The 19,792-nt window shown below is 35.8% G+C and overlaps 1 protein-coding gene across 1 annotated transcript; it reads right to left on the reverse strand.

Annotated features, from left to right (window-relative positions):
- Nucleotides 1–14,872: 14,872 nt before the first annotated feature.
- Nucleotides 14,873–18,941, reverse strand: LOC128996620 (peroxisomal N(1)-acetyl-spermine/spermidine oxidase-like). Its single transcript, XM_054422025.1, has 6 exons — nt 18,810–18,941; nt 17,883–18,143; nt 16,885–17,016; nt 16,197–16,393; nt 15,303–15,423; nt 14,873–14,989 (listed from the first exon to the last, which is right to left on the reverse strand). Exons 1-6 carry the CDS (start codon nt 18,939–18,941, stop codon nt 14,873–14,875), a joined length of 960 nt encoding a protein of 319 aa, XP_054278000.1.
- Nucleotides 18,942–19,792: the final 851 nt, after the last annotated feature.

A 19,792-nucleotide genomic window follows, 5' to 3' on the forward strand; every position in this document is an offset into this window, starting at 1 on the left:
CCTAGAGTGAGCCAGTACAACAAGTCATACACCACCTTCATGGTGAACCCGTTGAACACCCCCAATATACCCAGACTGTAGGCTACGAACTCCGCTGGGCTCGTCACACTGTAGCGTATAACAGAGAGAACGCTGTCTTTCGCGTAGCTAATCTGAAGAGTGGTATTTCTCAGTGCTCCGTAGTCAACGTCTACAGTAGTTGAGTACGAAATCGTAAAACAATCCAAAGGACAATCGCACTTACATCGTTTGTCATGAAATTCATGGAAGATCAACGCTTTATTTTCCTTTTGACAAGTATCCGCTTTCACGGTGCTACAGATGGGATGAGAACTGTTCATAATAGCTGTTCCAAACGGTATGCAGCCACACAGAGTCAGAGAACAATTGATCTGACATTCAAACACACAGTTGTTGTGCGTGTAAATCTCAAATAGAAAGAGCGACCTCTCGTGTGAAAATACGCAATTACGCTTTGACTCCTCTACTTCAGCAAGGTTCTTCAACGCATGTGTAACCGTTGGTGTGATAGATATAGCTGCTACGGACCCTCTTAAGATTCTCTGATAGTGCGTGACAGTCATTGACGGATGATCGAAATTGCTGTGCACAAACACAATATATCGTTGAAATTCTACTCTCTTATCTGAGAGTTCAAAATCATTTACTGCTAATTCTGAATAACTTATACGCAGCAAGTAGTTCCTAAACTCAGTTTCAACGTCAATATCATTGAATTTTAACTCCAGATGATTGTTTGTAAACAACAGGTAGTTTTTGCATATGTCATCAAATATATTTTCAGGGACACAGTCCAAAGAAGGCAAAATATTGTTTTTATTTGAGTCGTTATCTTTCATTTTAGCACCTCTACGTCTTACAGAATTGATTGTTTTACAGATATAAATTCCATTTTCATAAATTTTATACGGTGCTAGAAGTCTTTCTGGTAAAGCTGAACCACTGCGAAGAACTTCCGAACGGTATGGACTGTTGGGAAAGTCAGGGTTGTATATTTGAAACGTATTAGTTAGCTCCTCTCCTAGCCTGCCGATGTAGTTGAAATAATCCACCCCCCTGAAAGATTGGTTTGGCCTGACGGAGTTGATCTGTACTGTATTTTCCGTAAACGGTTTGGACAGAATTGAAAGTAACATGGCTTCTTCATCAGTCATTGGAAGAAAGTCATAATATAATGGATATATATCGGTGGAAATCATGAACATATTCAATTCATCCTCGCTACACAGCCAAGACGTTCCGTTCTCAAGTGACATGCATCGTTTCAAGATCTCAAACCTGTTGTACTCATCTTTCAGCAACACAGGCTCACAGACAGTGATGGCTGGGAAAGGCATGTCTTTGACATTCATGTAGGTCAGACTTTGTACTATCAGGGAGTTCTGAAAGTTGTTGTATGCGTCTTGGATGTAAATAGCGCTAACAAACAGTGCTACAATGTGGAATAATATGCTCACCGAGTTATACAGATCCGGGCAACGCCTAAAAAAAACCCTTCGAACTCCTGGCAATCTGATGTTGTTGAAGAAATCAGTAAAGTAGAAGGTTTGACCTTTGGAGTGATTGTTTGACATATCTTTCAGGTTTTTACAATCGGCTTTAATTTCATCAATATCATTTTTAAATGTTTTCAAGTTTTCTTTTAACCTTTCGTTACTTGTTTCCATTCTTCTTCTTATACTCTCTAAGCTATTCTTAACTTCAACATAATCTTCTTGAAACACTCTTTGAAAGTGAATAGTTCCCTCCGTTGCTGAATATTGATCTGCGTCTATAAATACGTCTTCTGTTTTATCCTCCATGTTTGTTGATCACCAAGTTACACTATGCACTACACCTGATTGGTTGATTTGTTCACTGTTATAATTAACTTAAGTAGAGGTCAACTCAAACGTCAATAATTAATAAAATGATTTATTAAAACAGTTGCGTTTTCCATGAAAACTTATTACTTTTTAATTTGTTTGGATTCACTAATGTAATTTAGTGAATCCAATTTTGCTAATATCATAAGCTATGTGCCTTATACAAAGTTTGCAGTTTTTGTAGTAAATTTCTAAAAGTATTTAAGAGTTTGTTGTCCAATGCGACATAAATAAGAATATTTCCATACAAAATAAGGCAAAATATTGATCAATTGACAATTAAACTGAAAAAAATATGTTAAGGAAGCAATCGCTATGCAGAACTTCTAAATCGGGTCTTCGGGATAGGACGTGGGACTGATCTTTATTCCCGTACAGTATGTACGACATTAAAAACACATACTACCAACATTGGGTATAATCCAGGGCCCAGGGGTGAGATCGCTTTGGAAGCTGTGTTGATATCCTCGCTGAAAGACATCTTAATGATAACACCGAGGTATTTTGCAGCATCCTAAGTCCTTATTTAGATGTCATCTACTTCCACCAAAATGACTGTTATCATAATTAGGACGATATTGGTCAGACAGATTGCCAAAACATCCGACCTATGATGGTGAGTGCCAGTGTCAACGCCACGTATTCCATCTCGATAGGGAGTGTCAGGCAATCTACCGCAGGGGACCTGAAGTAGACAGAGATTCTGCTGCCACTACCAGAAAATAACGCGACTGCAGTTTCAACCAATGGCAGCGTATGTGGGATGCCGAGTAAAAAGGACGTTGGGCGGCAAAGCTCATTACTAGCATCTGGCCATGGGTGGAACGGGAGAATGGTGGGGTCAGGAATTTCATGGCCCAGGTTTGTCGGGCTTAGGGTACTTCGGGTTTTTTTTGCACATAATGGGGAAGGCCCCACCATAGCTCGGTCTGTCTTGTACTTGTCATTGTACCGGCATTTCTGACACGGCGATGCGAAGATTGCGTACAACTGGGATTTAGCGAAGATTACGTTGAGCCGTTTGGCCGTTTGAACCTTGCCAATTGGCAAGCCAATTGTCCCGCCAACTGTCCCGAAATTCAGTTGTCTCCGGGAGTAGACTGAGGACAATGAGCTGGGCCCAGTGAGGCCCCCACCCCTCGTAAACCCAGTTGTCGTGACAATTGGCGCCGTGTAAACGGTGTAGAGGCCAATAGCACTGTCTTGTCTTTTGGCAGTAGTACCCTGGTTCACTGTAAAATGCCTGGGCAAGTGTTGGCCACGTGTGAACAGGTTCTCGTTCAACTTGCCTGGCCTACGACAATTCCAAAACCACGTGATGACAATTGGCAAAGACAATTGTCTCACCAACTGGCATCGTGTAAACCCGGCTTAACTGTGATATTAGGACTTTTAAATTAATTGTTGAAAATTGAGAAAGTTTAGTCCAGCAGTTTTTAGTATTTTTATATATTCTAATTTACTGTTAAGTAGTTTTAAGCTAGAAGCTCATTTCATTAGGAGTCCGCCCTTTGACAGAGGCCTCAAGGTGGGATTTGGCCCAATTGTTCTAAATTTCGGCACGAAAATCATTTCCTTAACTTTTTCCTAACCATAAAATTTTTAAATTTCATTTTATACTTTACTTTATACTTTATACTTTTTGATGAAATGGCGACCATACCTGTTGCTCGAATTCGAGCAATTGCGAAGCATTACAGGCATTATTTTAACGAATAGGCCAAACAGTCATAATTTCCGATGACTTTATAACAGTCAACTCAAAGATTATGGAAATACTCACGATCTACACAACGGTTAGATATAATCAAATTTTTTTGTAAATATCTTATCTTTTTTCAAATATCTTGTTTTTTAGTGTTTTCTACAAATGTTTCCCACTCATAGCCGCATTAGGTTGTCTATAATAACGATTATAAATGAAAAAAATAAACACATTATTTATATTTCTTCTACTTGGTTATGTTCTATGACTATTGATGGGTGCACCCAACCTTTTACAACTAAATTAATAAATTTCATAAGAATTTTGTTTAATACCCATCAAGTTTTTTTCTACTTTTAAACTGTTTAATGGAAATTGAATTGTAAGCATTTGTGATATTTCTCACGTGATTGTTTTGAACTTAAATATATTCGTTTCTTGCACGCCGAATCCACTTTTTTATTTGTACCTTGTACCTTTTATTTGTGACCTAGTCTGCAACGAGGAATATAAGTAGAAAGCTCAGAAAACACAAACAACGTGAATTTACTTTAAAAAGCTAGAAAAATAGTATAAGAGTTTCAAGCAAAGTGCAAATAGTACTTTATAAAATATAGAAATTACTGACATCATCGTTCTCTACAACTTAAATCAAATTCTACAGATTGTATGAATATTATCTATTAGAAAACAACAGTTTGATAGTAAAATAGAAAGAATATACAACACCGTTCTTCGGCAGAAATTACTATAGCTTGGCAGAAATTACTATAACTTGCATTATCTGTGAGAATTTGTAACCTGCGAGAACATTGTGCAACACTAAGCAGATTAAAGGGCCTAATATTTAAACATCGTTATATTGAAAAAATTCGAACCTAATGAACTAGAAGCTATGATCTTTTCAAACTGCAAAATTACCATAGTGTAAATTTTCCAGTTCTTAAGGGATTTCTTCAACAGCAAGCAAGAATTAAAAAGGTTAAATGTTGTATTACTAAGCCACTGACACAATATTCCATTAACATAAATATAATATAAGTATGCGAAGCTCAAAGGAAATAAAATAATCACATACTCTTAAATATTCACCCTGTGCCATGCCATGTTCCTTATAGTAGACCACAAACCTAGAGTGAGCCAGTAAAACAAGTCATATACCAACTTTATGGTGAACCCGTTGAACACCCCCAATATACCCAAACTGTAGGCTACGAACTCCGCTGGGCTCGTCACACTGTAGCGTATAACAGAGAGAACGCTGTCTTCCTTGTAGCTAACCTGGGAAGTGGTTCTCCTCTTTGAATATTTTTCATTTAACTCAATTTTTCCACCAAAGGAGTACGAAATAGACAAACAATCCATTGGACAGTTGCATTTGCACCTCTTGTCTTTGTACTCAGGAGTTAATAAGAATTGGTTTTCTTTTTGACAAGAATGTGATTTTCTGTTGCTGCAGATAGGAAGAGAACTGTAAAAAATAGCTGTGCCATAAGGAATGCATCCACAGAGAGTTAGAGAGCAGTTTATCTGACACTCAAACACACAGTTGTTGTGCGTGTAAACCTCAAATAGAGACAGTGATCTCTCGTGTGAAAATACACAGTTTCGTAATGATTCATCCACTTCTGTAAGATCCTGTAACGCGTTGGTAACAGCTGGCGTTGCAACAAGGGCAGATGATGTGGTCTTGACGAGTCTCACGTGTTTCATATTTGACGTTGACGGGATGTCAAAATGCCCGTGTAAAAACACAAAGTAGCTGTTGAACCATATTTCTTTTTTTGAAAGATCGTCAATCTCTCTGTCATCTCTTTCAGGAATAGGATAGTCAATTTCATCTTCAAACTCTATCTCCATGTGATTATCCGTATATAACAAATCATTCTTGCAGGCACTATCAAATATGTTATCAGGATTGCATGATTGTGAATGGTAGGAGTCTAAAAATGGATGGTTTGCACTTTCATTGCTCATTTTTATTTTTGTAGAACCCAACATAGTTGTTTTGTTATCAGCATTGAAGCTCTTACATGTGTAAATTCCAGTTTGAAAATCTTGTATTGATGATATTAGTGTCACCAATGATGCTGAACCGTTGCGGAGGGTTACGCTCCTGTGGGGACTTCCTGGAAGGTCAATATTGTAAAGTTGAATTGTACTTATGCGGTCGTTGCCAAGTCTCTCGATGTATTTGATATAATCCACTCCACTAAAGGTCCAATTATGGTCAAGGGGTGGAACATTTTCTGAATCTCCAAAAAGTGGAATATATAGGCTTTGAAATAACTCCCCTTCGTATAGAGTCATTGTCAGTGTATCATATACAATAGGATATATATCATTTGAAATGATAATCATGTTCAATTCATCCTCACTACACAACCAAGATGTTCCGTTCTCAAGTGACATGCATCGTTTCAAGATCTCAAACCTGTTGTATCCATCTTTCAGCAGTACAGGCTCACAGACAGTGATGGCTGGGAAAGGTATGTCTTTGACATTCATGTAGGTCAAACTTTGAACTATCAGGGAGCTCTGAAAGTTGTTGTATGCGTCTTGGATGTAAATAGCGCTAACAAACAGTGCTAAAACGTGGAATATGATGTTTACCAATTTATAAAGGGTCTTCTGCAGATGTCTTCGTTCAGCACGTCTACTTAACCCGATGTTGTTGAATAGTTCTCCGAAATGTGATTGTTCCTTTGTAGCCGGGATTGTGAACGACTTTCTTAGATTCTGACATTTTACTCTTACCGTTTTAACAGTCTTTGTTAGGTCTATCATGTCTTTGGTGATCTTATTAGGTGAGCCAATCTTTCCATCTATCAAAAACAACCGTTTCTTAACCCTACTTAACCGCTCTGTAAGCGTTTCTTTGGTTGTAGAAGTCTGCTTAACCAATGGATAAAGGTCTTTACCATGCAGTTCAAGTTCAATTTCGGGATCCATTTCTACTACGGAGTGAGAATGGTTGTTCGACTTTGTTTTAACTGCTGCTAATTACATTACATTGGATTACACAGCGTAAATAAGTTAGAAGATGTACGTGTCAAAGAACGAGCCATCATGTAATTGCTGGAATCGCATGCAAAACCTAAGAGGCGGTTTGTTTCGTGGAAAAAATGGTCATCCAATGTCATCCTGCACTCTGAAATAAGTGAGGTATGCATGCACAGTAATTTAAAATACGGATCCAACTAACCTATATTTAACCATCCTATATTTATGCTGTGCTCCGTATATGGCAAAGTTTTTTCTTTAGAAACTCAAACTTATATATTTTTTTGAAGTTTTATAATTTTGAACGTAAAAATATGAAGTAACAATAGGAACTGTAAGCGTAGTTAGTAGTTATATCAATACTAATAGTTTTTAGTTTCGGAGATTCAAAGAATATCAAGAGAAAAACATATTTTTCTTTATTTTACCAATTTTGAAAACCATTTCTCTGTCAATTTAGGGGAGGACGCCTTTTTCTTCCTGACAATCGTCTTAAAACTCACAAAAATTTCAAAAACTTTACAATTTTTGTTGACAAAAGATTTTTTTGTGGTTTTTGTGCAAAATTAAAGTTATTTTAGGATCATTTTAAGCCTCACCAAATCCAATCAAAAAATTTTCACTTAACTACAATTTTAGAGCAAACTAAACCGGATAATGTGTACGTTTTAGCGAATTTCCCATATAGGGAATAAGCTATTACCGTAGTACTCATGGTAAGACCTGGACCCGGGACCGATTTTTTTTTCGTTTTGAGGCCCCTAGAGGCCAAAAACACCATCTGTTCAAATTCATATATATATATATTTATATATATATATATATATATTTATATATAAATATATACAGGGTGTTTTTTTAAAAACTTGCATCTTTATTTATGCAAAACCGCAATAGATAGAAATATGCAGTTTGCGGGAATCATCTATTGACGTAGGGGGACCAATTGTTTTGAATTCAACGTAACATTCACATTCCCCCCCCTTTCCCCCCCTGCCCCCAACTTATTTTTTTAAATAGCAAGGTACCCCTTGTGACATATCAAATAAAAGAGCATAAAAAAAGAAAATGTTTGATGAAAAAAAATTGAAAATCGGTTCATAAATTTGTGAGATATTCCCCCCCTCACCCCCCCGGAACTTATTTTTTTTAATAGCAAAGTACCCCTTGTGACATATCAAATGAAAGAGCATGAAAAAAGAAAATTTTTGGTGAAAAAAAAATTAAAATTGGCTCATGAATTTGTGAGATAATCACCCCCCTTTTCCCCTACCCATAACTTGTTTTTTAATAGCAAGGTACCCGCCCTTGTGACATATCAAATGAAAAATAAATTTCACCAAAATTTTTCTTTTTTTATGCTCTTTCATTTGATATGTCACAAGGGGTACTTTGCTATTAAAAAAAATTAAGTTCCGGGGGGGGTAAGGGGGGGAATATCTCACAAATTTATGAACCGATTTTCAATTTTTTTTCATCAAAAATTGTATTTTTTCATGCTCTTTTATTTGATATGTCACAAGGGGTACCTTGCTATTTAAAAAAATTAAGTTGGTGGCAGGGGGGGAAAGGGGGGGAATGTGAATGTAACGTTGAATTCAAAACAATTAGTCCCCCTACGTCAATATATGATTCCCGCAAACTGCATATTTCTATCTATTGCGGTTTTTACATAAATAAAGATGCAAGTTTTTAAAAAAACACCCTGTATATATATATGTGTCCGTTAGCGCGATAACTCGAGCAAAAATGATCCGATTTTGATGAAATTTGGTACTAACGTGTAAACCTACGTTTATTCGAACGAGTTCGCGAACCAGCATGATCGGACTATGGGAACAGGGGTTTATGGGGGCTTTTATGGGGTAAAAATGGGTTTTTCCTATTTTTGACCAAAAAAACATAACATTTTGAAATTTCTTTCCAAACTATTTTGTAGAGCTTAAAAAAACAAATAATTTAGTATATTGAAGTGTTATAATGCGCCTAATGGTTACGGAGAAAATTCCAAAAAATTGTTAATTTAAAATTCCCATGTTATTCTTATGGAGAATAAGTAAACCGTTGTAGTGTGCTTGTTGATTAACATATTTTGCCCAAATTTGGAAAATGTTTTTATTTCTTACTAACTATTAACATTTTACATAAAAAAACACTTTTACCCTCCCTGTTGCAGCAAACCTAAGTATGTGTTAAACTGATTCTATTTAAATAGGGAATAAATGTGATATTTTTAAGGAGACATTTTAGTCTAAATCCAATCAGGCAAATGGAAATTCGCTTAGTCTGCAGGTTTGCTGCGGCGGGGGTATTTTAAAATTGTAGTATGTTATACCAACTTTACCCAATCTAAAATACATCTAGACTAGCATTTTTGTTTTTCATTCATCTATATACAGTATTCTACTATTACAGAGTTTATAAAAAGTCTGATGACCCCAAGTAAATTTTTTATCGACCAATACTAGAAAAACTAAACTCTGCACTTCTTTATGGCATGTGATGAAGTACTTTTTGGGCGTAACCACCACTTCATGTACATCTTCAAAATGGGGTATTTCGAGGGAAACTTAAACATTTCAAATTGTGAGACCCATCGAGTGACCCGTCATTTTAAAGCTCCTGATAAAAGAAAACCAACAACGCAAACTAAAAGCTCTATCTGAACCAAGTAAAAAATGGTAGTCAATTGAAATTTTCATAAGTGAAAATTTCCAAGTCTGGAAACTCCCTATACATTTTGTAAAGGCTTAAACTTGAAACACTAAACTCTGCACACCTTTATGGCATACGTACTTTTTGAGCCTAATTGCTACTTGGTTCGCAACCCCAAAATAGGGGATTTCGGAAAAAACTCAAAATATTTGAAATGTTAAGCCCCGGCAAGTGATAGAAGGTCAAACATCGTGGGTACGTGATAAAAACTCAAAGGTCGTGATAAAAGAAAACTAACAACGCAAAATAGGTGTCTTTATCTTAACACAGTACAAAATGGCGGTCAATTGAAATCTTTAGAAATCAGAATTAACCTACAATTTTATTTACGTAACATTTTGGGAACAGTTAAAATTACTATCATTTGCCTTTTTATAAAAAAAATGTAAGTCAATTATTGTTGCATTTAATTGATAATTCTTTTTGCAAAAAATTTGTACCAGAATACAGGTTGTTACTCATGCAAAGGTTGCAGAAGACAATTATTCTGACTTCTAAGGATTTAAATTGACTGCCATATTTTACTGTGCTAAGATAGACCTCTAATTTACGTTGTTAGTTTTATTTTACCACGACCTTAAAAATGAAGGGTCACTCTATGGGGTCTAACATTTCCAATTTCAAAACATTTTCAAGTCTGCAGGTATGCTGTGGTGGGGCATTTGCATATTCTATTATAGCAAATATTATTTATGGAACTCGCATCATTATTAGTCAATGAAACTGTTCATTTTAACACGCAAGCTTCTCTTATCGTCACCTAATGAATAGTTAAAGTTTAATTACTTGACAAGAAAGTAGTTCATTTTGTCACACTTCTGTTGTGGGTGATTTCATCCGTAGGTATTCAAAATGGCTCATCAAACCCGAAATGGTATTGTTGGGAATGACCGGTCCCACCCAAAGGAAGAAATACATTTCCAAAACATACTTGAAGAACATGTTCATGAATTTGAAGACTACCTGGATGATATGGAGGAAGGAATTCAAAAATTCGATGAATTATTGTTGGAAGACCTTAGAAATTTTAAAGCGGCTGTGAAAGAAGTTGAATTTGAGGTTGACAACATGACTATGTCATTAGAGGATATTTCAAGAAAGGAAAATTCTTACTCCGAAGCCCTCTTCAACAACATGGGACTTTCTGGGTTGCAAAGTGTTTTTTTGAGGCGTTGCCCAGATCTGTATAACTCGGTGAGTATATTATTCCACATTGTAGCACTGTTTGTAAGCGCTATTTACATCCAAGACGCATACAACAACTTTCGGAACTCCCTGATAGTTCAAAGTCTGACCTACATGAATGTCAAAGACATACCTTTCCCAGCCATCACTGTCTGTGAGCCTCTACTGCTGAAAGATGACTACAACAGGTTTGAGATCTTGAAACGATGCATGTCACTTGAGAATGGAACATCTTGGCTGTGTAGCGAGGATGAATTGAATATGTTCATGATTTCAACTGATATATATCCAATCATATTTGATTTTCTGTTAATGACTGATGATGAAGGGGATTTGTTTACAAGTTTATACGTTCCCCTTTTTGAAGATACGGAAAATATTAAACCAAGCCGCATCTTCAATGGGGTGGATTATTTTAAATACATTGAAAAATTAGGAAAAGAACGACTGAGTACGTTCCAAATATACAATCCCGACTTTCCTACTACTCCTTACCGTTTGGAAACTCTTCGCAATGGCTCAACTTCATCAAAAATACTGCTAGCACCGGTTAAGAAATTTGAAAATGGGATTTACACTTGTAAGACTATTAACGCTATGAAAAATCTTCGAAAAGCTAAATCTCGTGATGTAAGTAAGCCCAAGGGTTTCAATGAGTTCTTGTGTAATCCTGCGAACATATTTGACGACCTTTGCAGGAATGAACTGCTGTACACAGATAACCATTTGGAATTAGAGTTTGCTGATCTTGCTGCTGAAATTGAGTTTACAAACAGTCACCCCGACGTATATAGTCATGAAGTGGAACTTGCAAAAAGAAGATCACTATTCGGAAGATATATTTTGTTTGTACACAGTAACTTTGATAACCCATCGATGACAATCATGCCAAATCAGAGAATCATTCAATGCACATCAGCAGCTATTTCTGTTTCACCAAACATTACCAATGCGAGGAAAGATCTTGCTGAAGTAGAACAGTCAAAACGAAACTGCGTATTTTCACATGAGAGGTCGCTCTCTCTATTTGAGTTTTACACGCAAAACAACTGTGTTTTAGAATGTCAGATAAACTGTTCTTTGAAACTGTGTAGCTGCGTCCATTATGGCACAGCTATTATTAACAGTTCCCTTCCTATCTGTAGCAGCAGTAAAGCATTCGATTGTCAAAAACAAAGCAAATTTCTTTTCAATCAGGAGTACAAAGACAAACGATGCAAGTGTGACTGTCCTTTAGATTGTTTGAGCTTTTTGTACTCTATCGATCAAAAGAATAAGCCTGATGCTGATGCACCTCTATTGCTAAAGAATACCACTATTCAGTTTAGCTACGAGAAAGACAGCGTTCTCTCTGTTATACGCTACAGTGTGACGAGCCCAGCGGAGTTCGTAGCCTACAGTTTGGGTATATTGGGAGTGTTCAATGGGTTTAGTATAAAGGTGGTGTATGAACTATTCTACTGGCTAACTCTGGGTCTATGGCTCACTATAGGGGACATTGCGGTGGATATGTAATGCTATGTACTTAAAACTGATGTTACTATAATCAACAAGATATTTATCGAAATGGAAACGATTCCGCTTTTGCAATGCCTTACTTTAAGAGCCTTTCAACATTCACATTCCATTTCATATTCCAGAATAAAGTATAAACAACATATTTTTTTGTCATATATTCATTAAGTCATCTCCATCCTTTCTCCCAATTTTCCATTGCAATTTTTTATATTAATACAAACCTATTAGTTAAACATTTTTAATAACCTCATAGAATCCTTTTGTACAATATGCGGCATACATACGTACAACAAGCTTCATCGAGGAGAAAGAAGTCGTGTCTGTCTATATAATTATCACAATCTTGCTTTAGGCATCCAGAACGTAGCATAAGTTTATTGGTCTGCAGTACGATCTTGTGAAGACATGAGGCCAACGTGGACAAAGTACTTTGAAGCCTTCATGTGTGGAAATGATTTTATATGAAGAAATCTATAGAGCGTGATACAAATAAGAGCAGAATAATTTAAGTTAATGTGAGCAAATAGTCTTAATGTAATATGTCTCGTCAAATAAACAGTACTTAGTGTCTTACATATTTCTAATAATTAGGCTATTAATCAACTTAAAAAAGTATAAGCCACGATAACCTAGCCTGTCTGCCATATAATACCCAGTAAGCAGCTACCAACTGACATTAACCAAAATTGAAATATCGTTTATTTTTTATTTTTTCCCCTAGGACGCTAGTCGCGAGCCTGGGATTGTATTTCACATTACTTCAGGCTAGACCTAGGGGTTACGGCATTATCACTTAGATAAAATCCATTGGTGACTTGGCGGGGATCGAACCCGGTACCTCAGGGACTGAAGTCCTGCGCCCTAACCACTACGTCAAATTACGTATAGAACAACTAATAAAACTCTAAAGTTGATTTTTTCCCAAATCGCCAAATAATAAGTTATTGGTTAGTGGCCCTATTTTTAAAAGGGGATATTTCTTTACTTATCTAGACTCTCCATCGAAAAAAATAATTTCAAGGTTATAACAACAATAGTTATCGTGCGAAGTCCCCCAATTAAATTTTAAATGTACATTATACCGATGACACTCATGAAATATTAATTCTTAATAGTAGCTGCTCTTATTAGTACTTCAGTACCGGGGGACCGAGCCATGGCTCGGTATAGTTGAATTCGACTGCAAAAGCAATATAAAGGCAACTAAACTCTTATGTACAACTAATTTCGAACTTAATTATTTAACTTCAAGTGGAAATTCAATTTATTATGATGGAAATTTTAACCTGGCAATCCACAACACATTATTTTATTTTACAGTCAATCAATGGCAAAAACCACTCATAGAGAGGAACATCAGTTATTACTATTGAGCAAAGATTACACTGAAAATTAATCAATATAGGGGAATATATCCCCTATATAGATCAATTTTCAGTGTAATATATGATCAGTAGTAACAACAGACGTTTTCTCCTTTGTACTGTAAATTATAATTTGCTAGTATACTGTGGTTGGCTTTTTATAAACACAATATGTTACAAGTAGTCTTTTGTTTATGGATTGCAAATTATTGTGTCCATATTAATCTAACAGTATAAGAGAAGCCTACTTCACACCAGAAGCTCTAGCTCTGTATGATAAGGGTGGAATTGCTTTGATCAAGTTCTTGTTTTATTCAAGCCTTAACTAACATAAAAAATATCCAAACTACAGTTTAATGACATAAATAAACTTTGTAACACGGCAAAACACCAAAGTTTACGAATTCTTTTGTCGTAAAGCAAAACTCGTGAATGCTAAGATATTTTTGTATTCATAAGAAACTTTTGGGAGACTCCAAACACTAAAAATGTGTTGAAAACTTTACTTCATACGATATACACCTCAATAATGTGTACTTTTTATGAGTGTAAATGAAAACAAAGCAAACCTTTGGGTACTATAAAGATTCTTTACAATGAATCTACCAATAGAAACAGCACAACAGATGGATGCTACATAAAACTTTGTCGGTTGAACTCCTCCGCCATTTCTTAACCGATTTTATCCATTCACGTCTCATTGGAAAGAACGTTTTGCTTAGATTTGCAAACTGGCCTAACATTTTTGAAAACGCCCCTAGGGCTCTGCTATTGAGAATGAAATTGAGTAAGTTGACCTATTGTTGCAGAGTAACAGGAAAACAAATCAAAGTAATGGTATGTTGTTTATTAAACCTTATACTTAGATTTACAAGATATTAACAATCATAAAACCTTGATAACAAGACTTCCATGGTAGTTGTTATATAAACATGTTATCAGTTTTCATCTTACCAAGGTTTGTAAGAAAATATTTTGATTAGGGGTAAAACGAATTATAGGAAATTTAAAAATGACTTTTGTTATAAAGAGCGACTTGTTATCAAGGGTCTTGTTATTAATGTCCTACTGTATTTTTCTTAGTTGATTATAACATAAATAAATCATATTTAAAACTTAAGTATTCAAAACCCAATTTGATCATTTTTATGGTGTTTATTCAACTTATTACCTAACAATTTTATCACGAACAAATTTACTTTATAGGAGTATGTTCAGTTTTTTTCTGGACACCTTCAATTTGTATATTTCAGAACTACCATAACGTAGTACACTCAATGCCCCCAAATTTAGGACAGTACTATCCTTTAGTCCTGTATTAGTTTGTTGGCCTTTCTAACCCTCTGAACAATACCAGAAGCAAATGAACCAAAATTATGTTGTAAACTCAATTTTATGTACTTTGTTTCAAAAGTCTTATGTGCATTTTTCAAAAGTCAAAAATTGATTGATTACTTAAGAAACTCCTTAGGTTAGGATATAAAATTCCCTATATTTCAGGCTATCTGGAGATACTTTAGTAGGTTGTTTGCCTCCCTAATCCCTGTTGCCAGTCCGCCATGCACTGTACTCCAGTAGTGAGGGTGAGTGGCCTCCCCAGCGAACAGTAAAACCTGAAAAGGCGAAGAAATTAAAACCAGTTTAGCAACATACTGCGTATTTATAAATACGACATAAGCAACTAACTGTAATTAATGCCGCATGTAGTTTCGTTTACGAGATTTAATGAAGACATACTGATGTATGTCCTGACCTTGAAATGTGTTAAGGACATAATTAAACCTTTCTTATCCATGGTGGATAGCCCTAGTGTTGAAACATAGTATTTTCACTTCCAAATATATAAGAACATAGAGTATGCTAAATATTTACGAAATGGCCTTATTACTTAAAGTTACACCTAAGTGACGTAAGAAGTATACTTACAGGTTTATCATGATGTAGCACAGGCTCGGATAGATGACTTCTAGTTACATTTAGACGATCGCTATCCGGCGTGGGAAAAGAGTATGATCCTAACGTGTAGGGATAGCTGGCCCAGTTAGTCCTGTCAAACAAAAAGAATAATGTTAAATAGAACGGTAATCAATTGGTTTTCTTATTTTTGAACCTAAAACTTAAAATTTCAAAATTTATTTTTCCAAACTATTTTGAAGGGATTGAAAAAGTCATGATTTAGTATATTAAAGTGTTGTTGGAGGGATTCAATATATGTGGGGAAAATTCCCTAAAATAATGTAAATTTGGAGCTCTCGTGTCGATCTTTTAGAGAATAAGTAAACTGTTGGTGTTTGATTGTTTTAGATACTTTAAAAATCAATTTTGGAAGATTATTTCAAATTAACCTATTACTATTTTACCAAAACCACACATGATTACTTCCATTGTAGCTGCAAACCTAAGTACTCACTAAACCCATTGTTATGTAGTATAAAAAGAATTGACAATTTGATACATTCAAGTGAAAATCGAATCAAGCAAATGGAAATTCGCTTAGTCAGCAGGTTTTCTGCAACGGGTGTAGATATACATTTCCCATTCTGAATATGCAAAGTGAGATAACCTTTGTAGCTTTGTTCCTACATATAATATTAGCTGTTAAACCTAAACCATTAATTGAAAACCCAATGATGAAAGGCATCTTGGACAGCTCAAACCACCAAGAGGTTACTGACATATCTCACGATCGTACTTTTTACTAGGTGAGATGCTGGAAACTACATTCCGATAACTGTAGGGGCATTTTGAACAAAACACTATCATGAAAGTGGTCTAGGTTTTAATATTATGCTTGTCATTGTGTCAAGGCAAAACAGTTACCTCAGAATGCCTTCAGGTCGGGGAATCTGATGTTGTTTGCCTACAAGAGCGTTAAGCAGCTGAAGCAGACCCTGGATGACTTCTTCTTCCGTCAACTTCTCCATGATTCTACAAGCTTCCCCTGAAAACCACGAGCAGAGCATGCGCTCATGCTGCATCACCGGCCAGAACCCGGAGGTGTGGGCGGTCCAGTAACCCTGCAGAGGCATAATATGTTATACTAGGTTATAGTCACAGGCAAATATAATTGTAACAGACAAGGTAAAAGTAATAGGTTAAGATGACAGAAATAACAAGGTAACAGTTAACTACAAGGAGTAACAGGTAAATTGCGCAGGCAAATGGCACAACGGCTGGCATGAATAGTTTGGCGAGATATCGATTCTGCATATCGAAATCTTAATCGACCATTGATTGGACTTATTAGTTTAGATTTTTCGTTAATTTCTTCCTTACTGGTGTCAGCTGTGCAACCTAAAGCCGTAAGGACAGTAATAGTTTAGTTTAACGCATAGTGTACTAACAACTAAATCTAGGGCAGTAAAGTGTCATCTTAGAGCGTATTGAAAGATTACAACAATATTTAGCCAGAAAAGGTACAAGTTCAGTTTCAACTTGCTCTAACAAAGGAAGTTATTTTATCGTCTACATGACTAGTATCTTTAATATAACATGACACATTTCTTACATGGGTGGAATTTTTCTTGAAGTCTTCAAGCTGTTTCTTAGAAAACATTGGAACAATTACGTTGATATATTCAGGCCACCATCGAGTTGGAAATAAGAGAAACACTTTTCCGACACACCCTATTCCCAAAGTCTGCAAAATACAACAAAAGATAGGAGTGTTTTTTTTTGCTTACTGCTATCAAGAAAACTTTTCATTAACCATTTGTTGGTGCAGAATAAGCGGTTTTATGCATTATTGAACAATAACTGTCTAAGTACAATGCTGTAAATACTGTATTCTAGACCAAATTAAAATTTTCAACACTAATAAAACTATCAAGTTATATTTCATTCACAAACGTCTACTGGAGGGAGAGTGGTCATATAGGACACTCAGGAAATTCGCAAAAAACCTTCAACTCCTTAACGACTGGAGCTAAGCCTTTGACATTTAGCAAACTTCTTCATATATTATTGACTGAAATATTTTTGCGAAATGTGAATAAGAACTTTTCAATCGTAAAAAATAGCGGCTATTTAATGCAAAATTTCACAAAAATTCCAAGAAGCATTAAATTGAGTAAATTTGATCTAGAAATAAACGATATATTATTAAACATAGTTACCACAAAAATAACTTAAAAATCTAATTTCTTTCATACTATACCTACAGTTTTCTCAATTTAAAGGACGGTAAATTTATGGAGAAAACCTGTAGGTAAAGCAAGAAAGGAACTCAGCTATTTTTTGTCCAAACTGTTCAGCCTGTTGGTTTTGCAAATGAACTCTCAATAAATAAACATAATAAACTCCCTATAACATAAAGCTCTCTTGACAACAATGCTAGTATGCATCAGCTGATCGGTAATAAAGTAAAGGAAACAGGGCTGCCAACTTATTAGCTTGTTTTTTTTTCCAAGAGTACCTTCTGTACTTGTAATTAGGGTTACTTCCCAAAACTTATCAATGCATCTAACCACGTTCCTTAAGTTAGTCTCAACAATACCACATTCTCACCTGGATAGCATTAGTCTTACTCCGTGGCAAGGGAGGGTTGAACATCTCCATGTGTTTCTTGAGCACCCCCAGTGACACTGTGATGACCACGTGATCAGCTGTGTAGCTACTACCGTCAGAACATCTCAATACTACCTTCCCCTCCCCCTGACCATAGTCCACCCCCTGCACCTCCTTTGCCGAACAGAACCTTCTCCATGATGGGCAGCTCCTCGGAGACGTTGGGAAACTTTCTCTAGGAGTTACCAAACAGAACATATACTACAAAACAAAACTGATCTACTATGTTATAGAACATTTTTTCAACAATTATTACTTTGCATGTTAAAATTATTTGACTTTTCCATCGTGTCTTGTGTTTTAAACTACACAACGTTTCTGTAGGTGGATAAACTCCAATCGTTATCAAATGAAAAGTATAAATAACATAAAGTCCAATTAAATAATAAAAACCAACGTCATTATAAATTTGAATTATTACTTTGTTAGATTAATAAACGACTCCTACACTGAAGGATGTATTTAAGGTAATGAGATGATAGATTTGTTAGTAATATTAGCTTTAGGCCCAGTGGTTAAGGACAGCTGGACACAGAATAGAGTTATTTAACACGTTCTGACTCTTCTCAAGATAGAATCGGTAACAAACGACCAGTGAGGAGATCCATTTTAGAGTATTTTTTCGACTGTTTTTACAGTGTCATATTAAAATAACGGTTCATTAAAACCTGTTCTACTGAAGGAGGATTTGTTATTTACCACGTAGTAACTGTAGACATAATGTTAGGTGCAACTCATGTCCAATCATCTATTAAAGTCTATACACAATTTACGCACTTGGCAAGCCTCCTACGCAACCATTCTAACATTTATCCCTTAAAAAAGTTCCATTGCTATATACAGTTCTTCAGACATCTATTATCTCACCGACAGTATCTCAAAGATGGTCTTGTACCCACGGGAGGTCCACTTCAGAGTCTGATCACCCCCATTCTCCACATACTCCCCCTCCCCTCGCACCCCTAGCTGGTCCAGGCTGTCTGCAGCGCTGTACACCATCTCATTGGTGGTCACTGTGTGGTTGACAGCCTCCCATAGCTCAGCGTCTACTTCACTTGCTGTCAACAGCTCCTGCAGCCTGTAAAAAAATAGACGATTATAATTAGATTTGTAGCATATTTTGGTCTTTAAGCCACTATAAACATTTCCGATGGAGAGAAGTCTATGTAAACTAACATTACCTAACTTAACCCCAAACTACTTGACATAGGTTGCATAGGTCAAATTCTAAAACCAATGTATCTCTTCTCTAATAGACTCTATATAAGGAGTGTATGCGGTTGTAGGTAACTTACACCGGATGTATTTGTATAGCAAAACCAAATTGTAACCACTGGAATTTATGTATGATTCGATTGGCGAATTTAATGTGGGCTGTGGTGTATAGTTTGAGAAACATTCAATAATTTGACACTAACTTATATTTAGAACTCTATAAAGCTGTTGGTTGTCAATAAAATATGTTATAATGATCATAAATAATAATAACGTCCCATAGAAAGAGTGTGAAAGGGACAATCTTCGGTATACTGACAGATGTTCTGAAATGCTGAAAGTATAGAGAGAGCATGCTAGTCAGTACTGAAATACTGAAACTATTGATGTTGGACCCTGATAATATTGACACAGTTTCCTGAGAATATTAAATGGCAACAACGACGTTAATCCTGAGTAAAATAACATAGATTACTGAGTGTCCTGATTTGAAAACACAGAGAACTGACGGTTTAAATTGAGAATATTATGAGAATGCTGAGAAAATTGACACTAAATAATGACTTTGGAAGATAAAACTATTGTAACTGATAACAATACTAATAATATTGATGGAGAATTTCGAATACTAGTAG

This window comes from Macrosteles quadrilineatus, unplaced genomic scaffold (genome assembly GCF_028750875.1).
Source record: "Macrosteles quadrilineatus isolate MER2022 unplaced genomic scaffold, UCM_ALF_1.0 Scaffold_6__1_contigs__length_79288215, whole genome shotgun sequence".
In the NCBI taxonomy this organism is placed as follows: Eukaryota; Metazoa; Arthropoda; class Insecta; order Hemiptera; family Cicadellidae; genus Macrosteles; species Macrosteles quadrilineatus.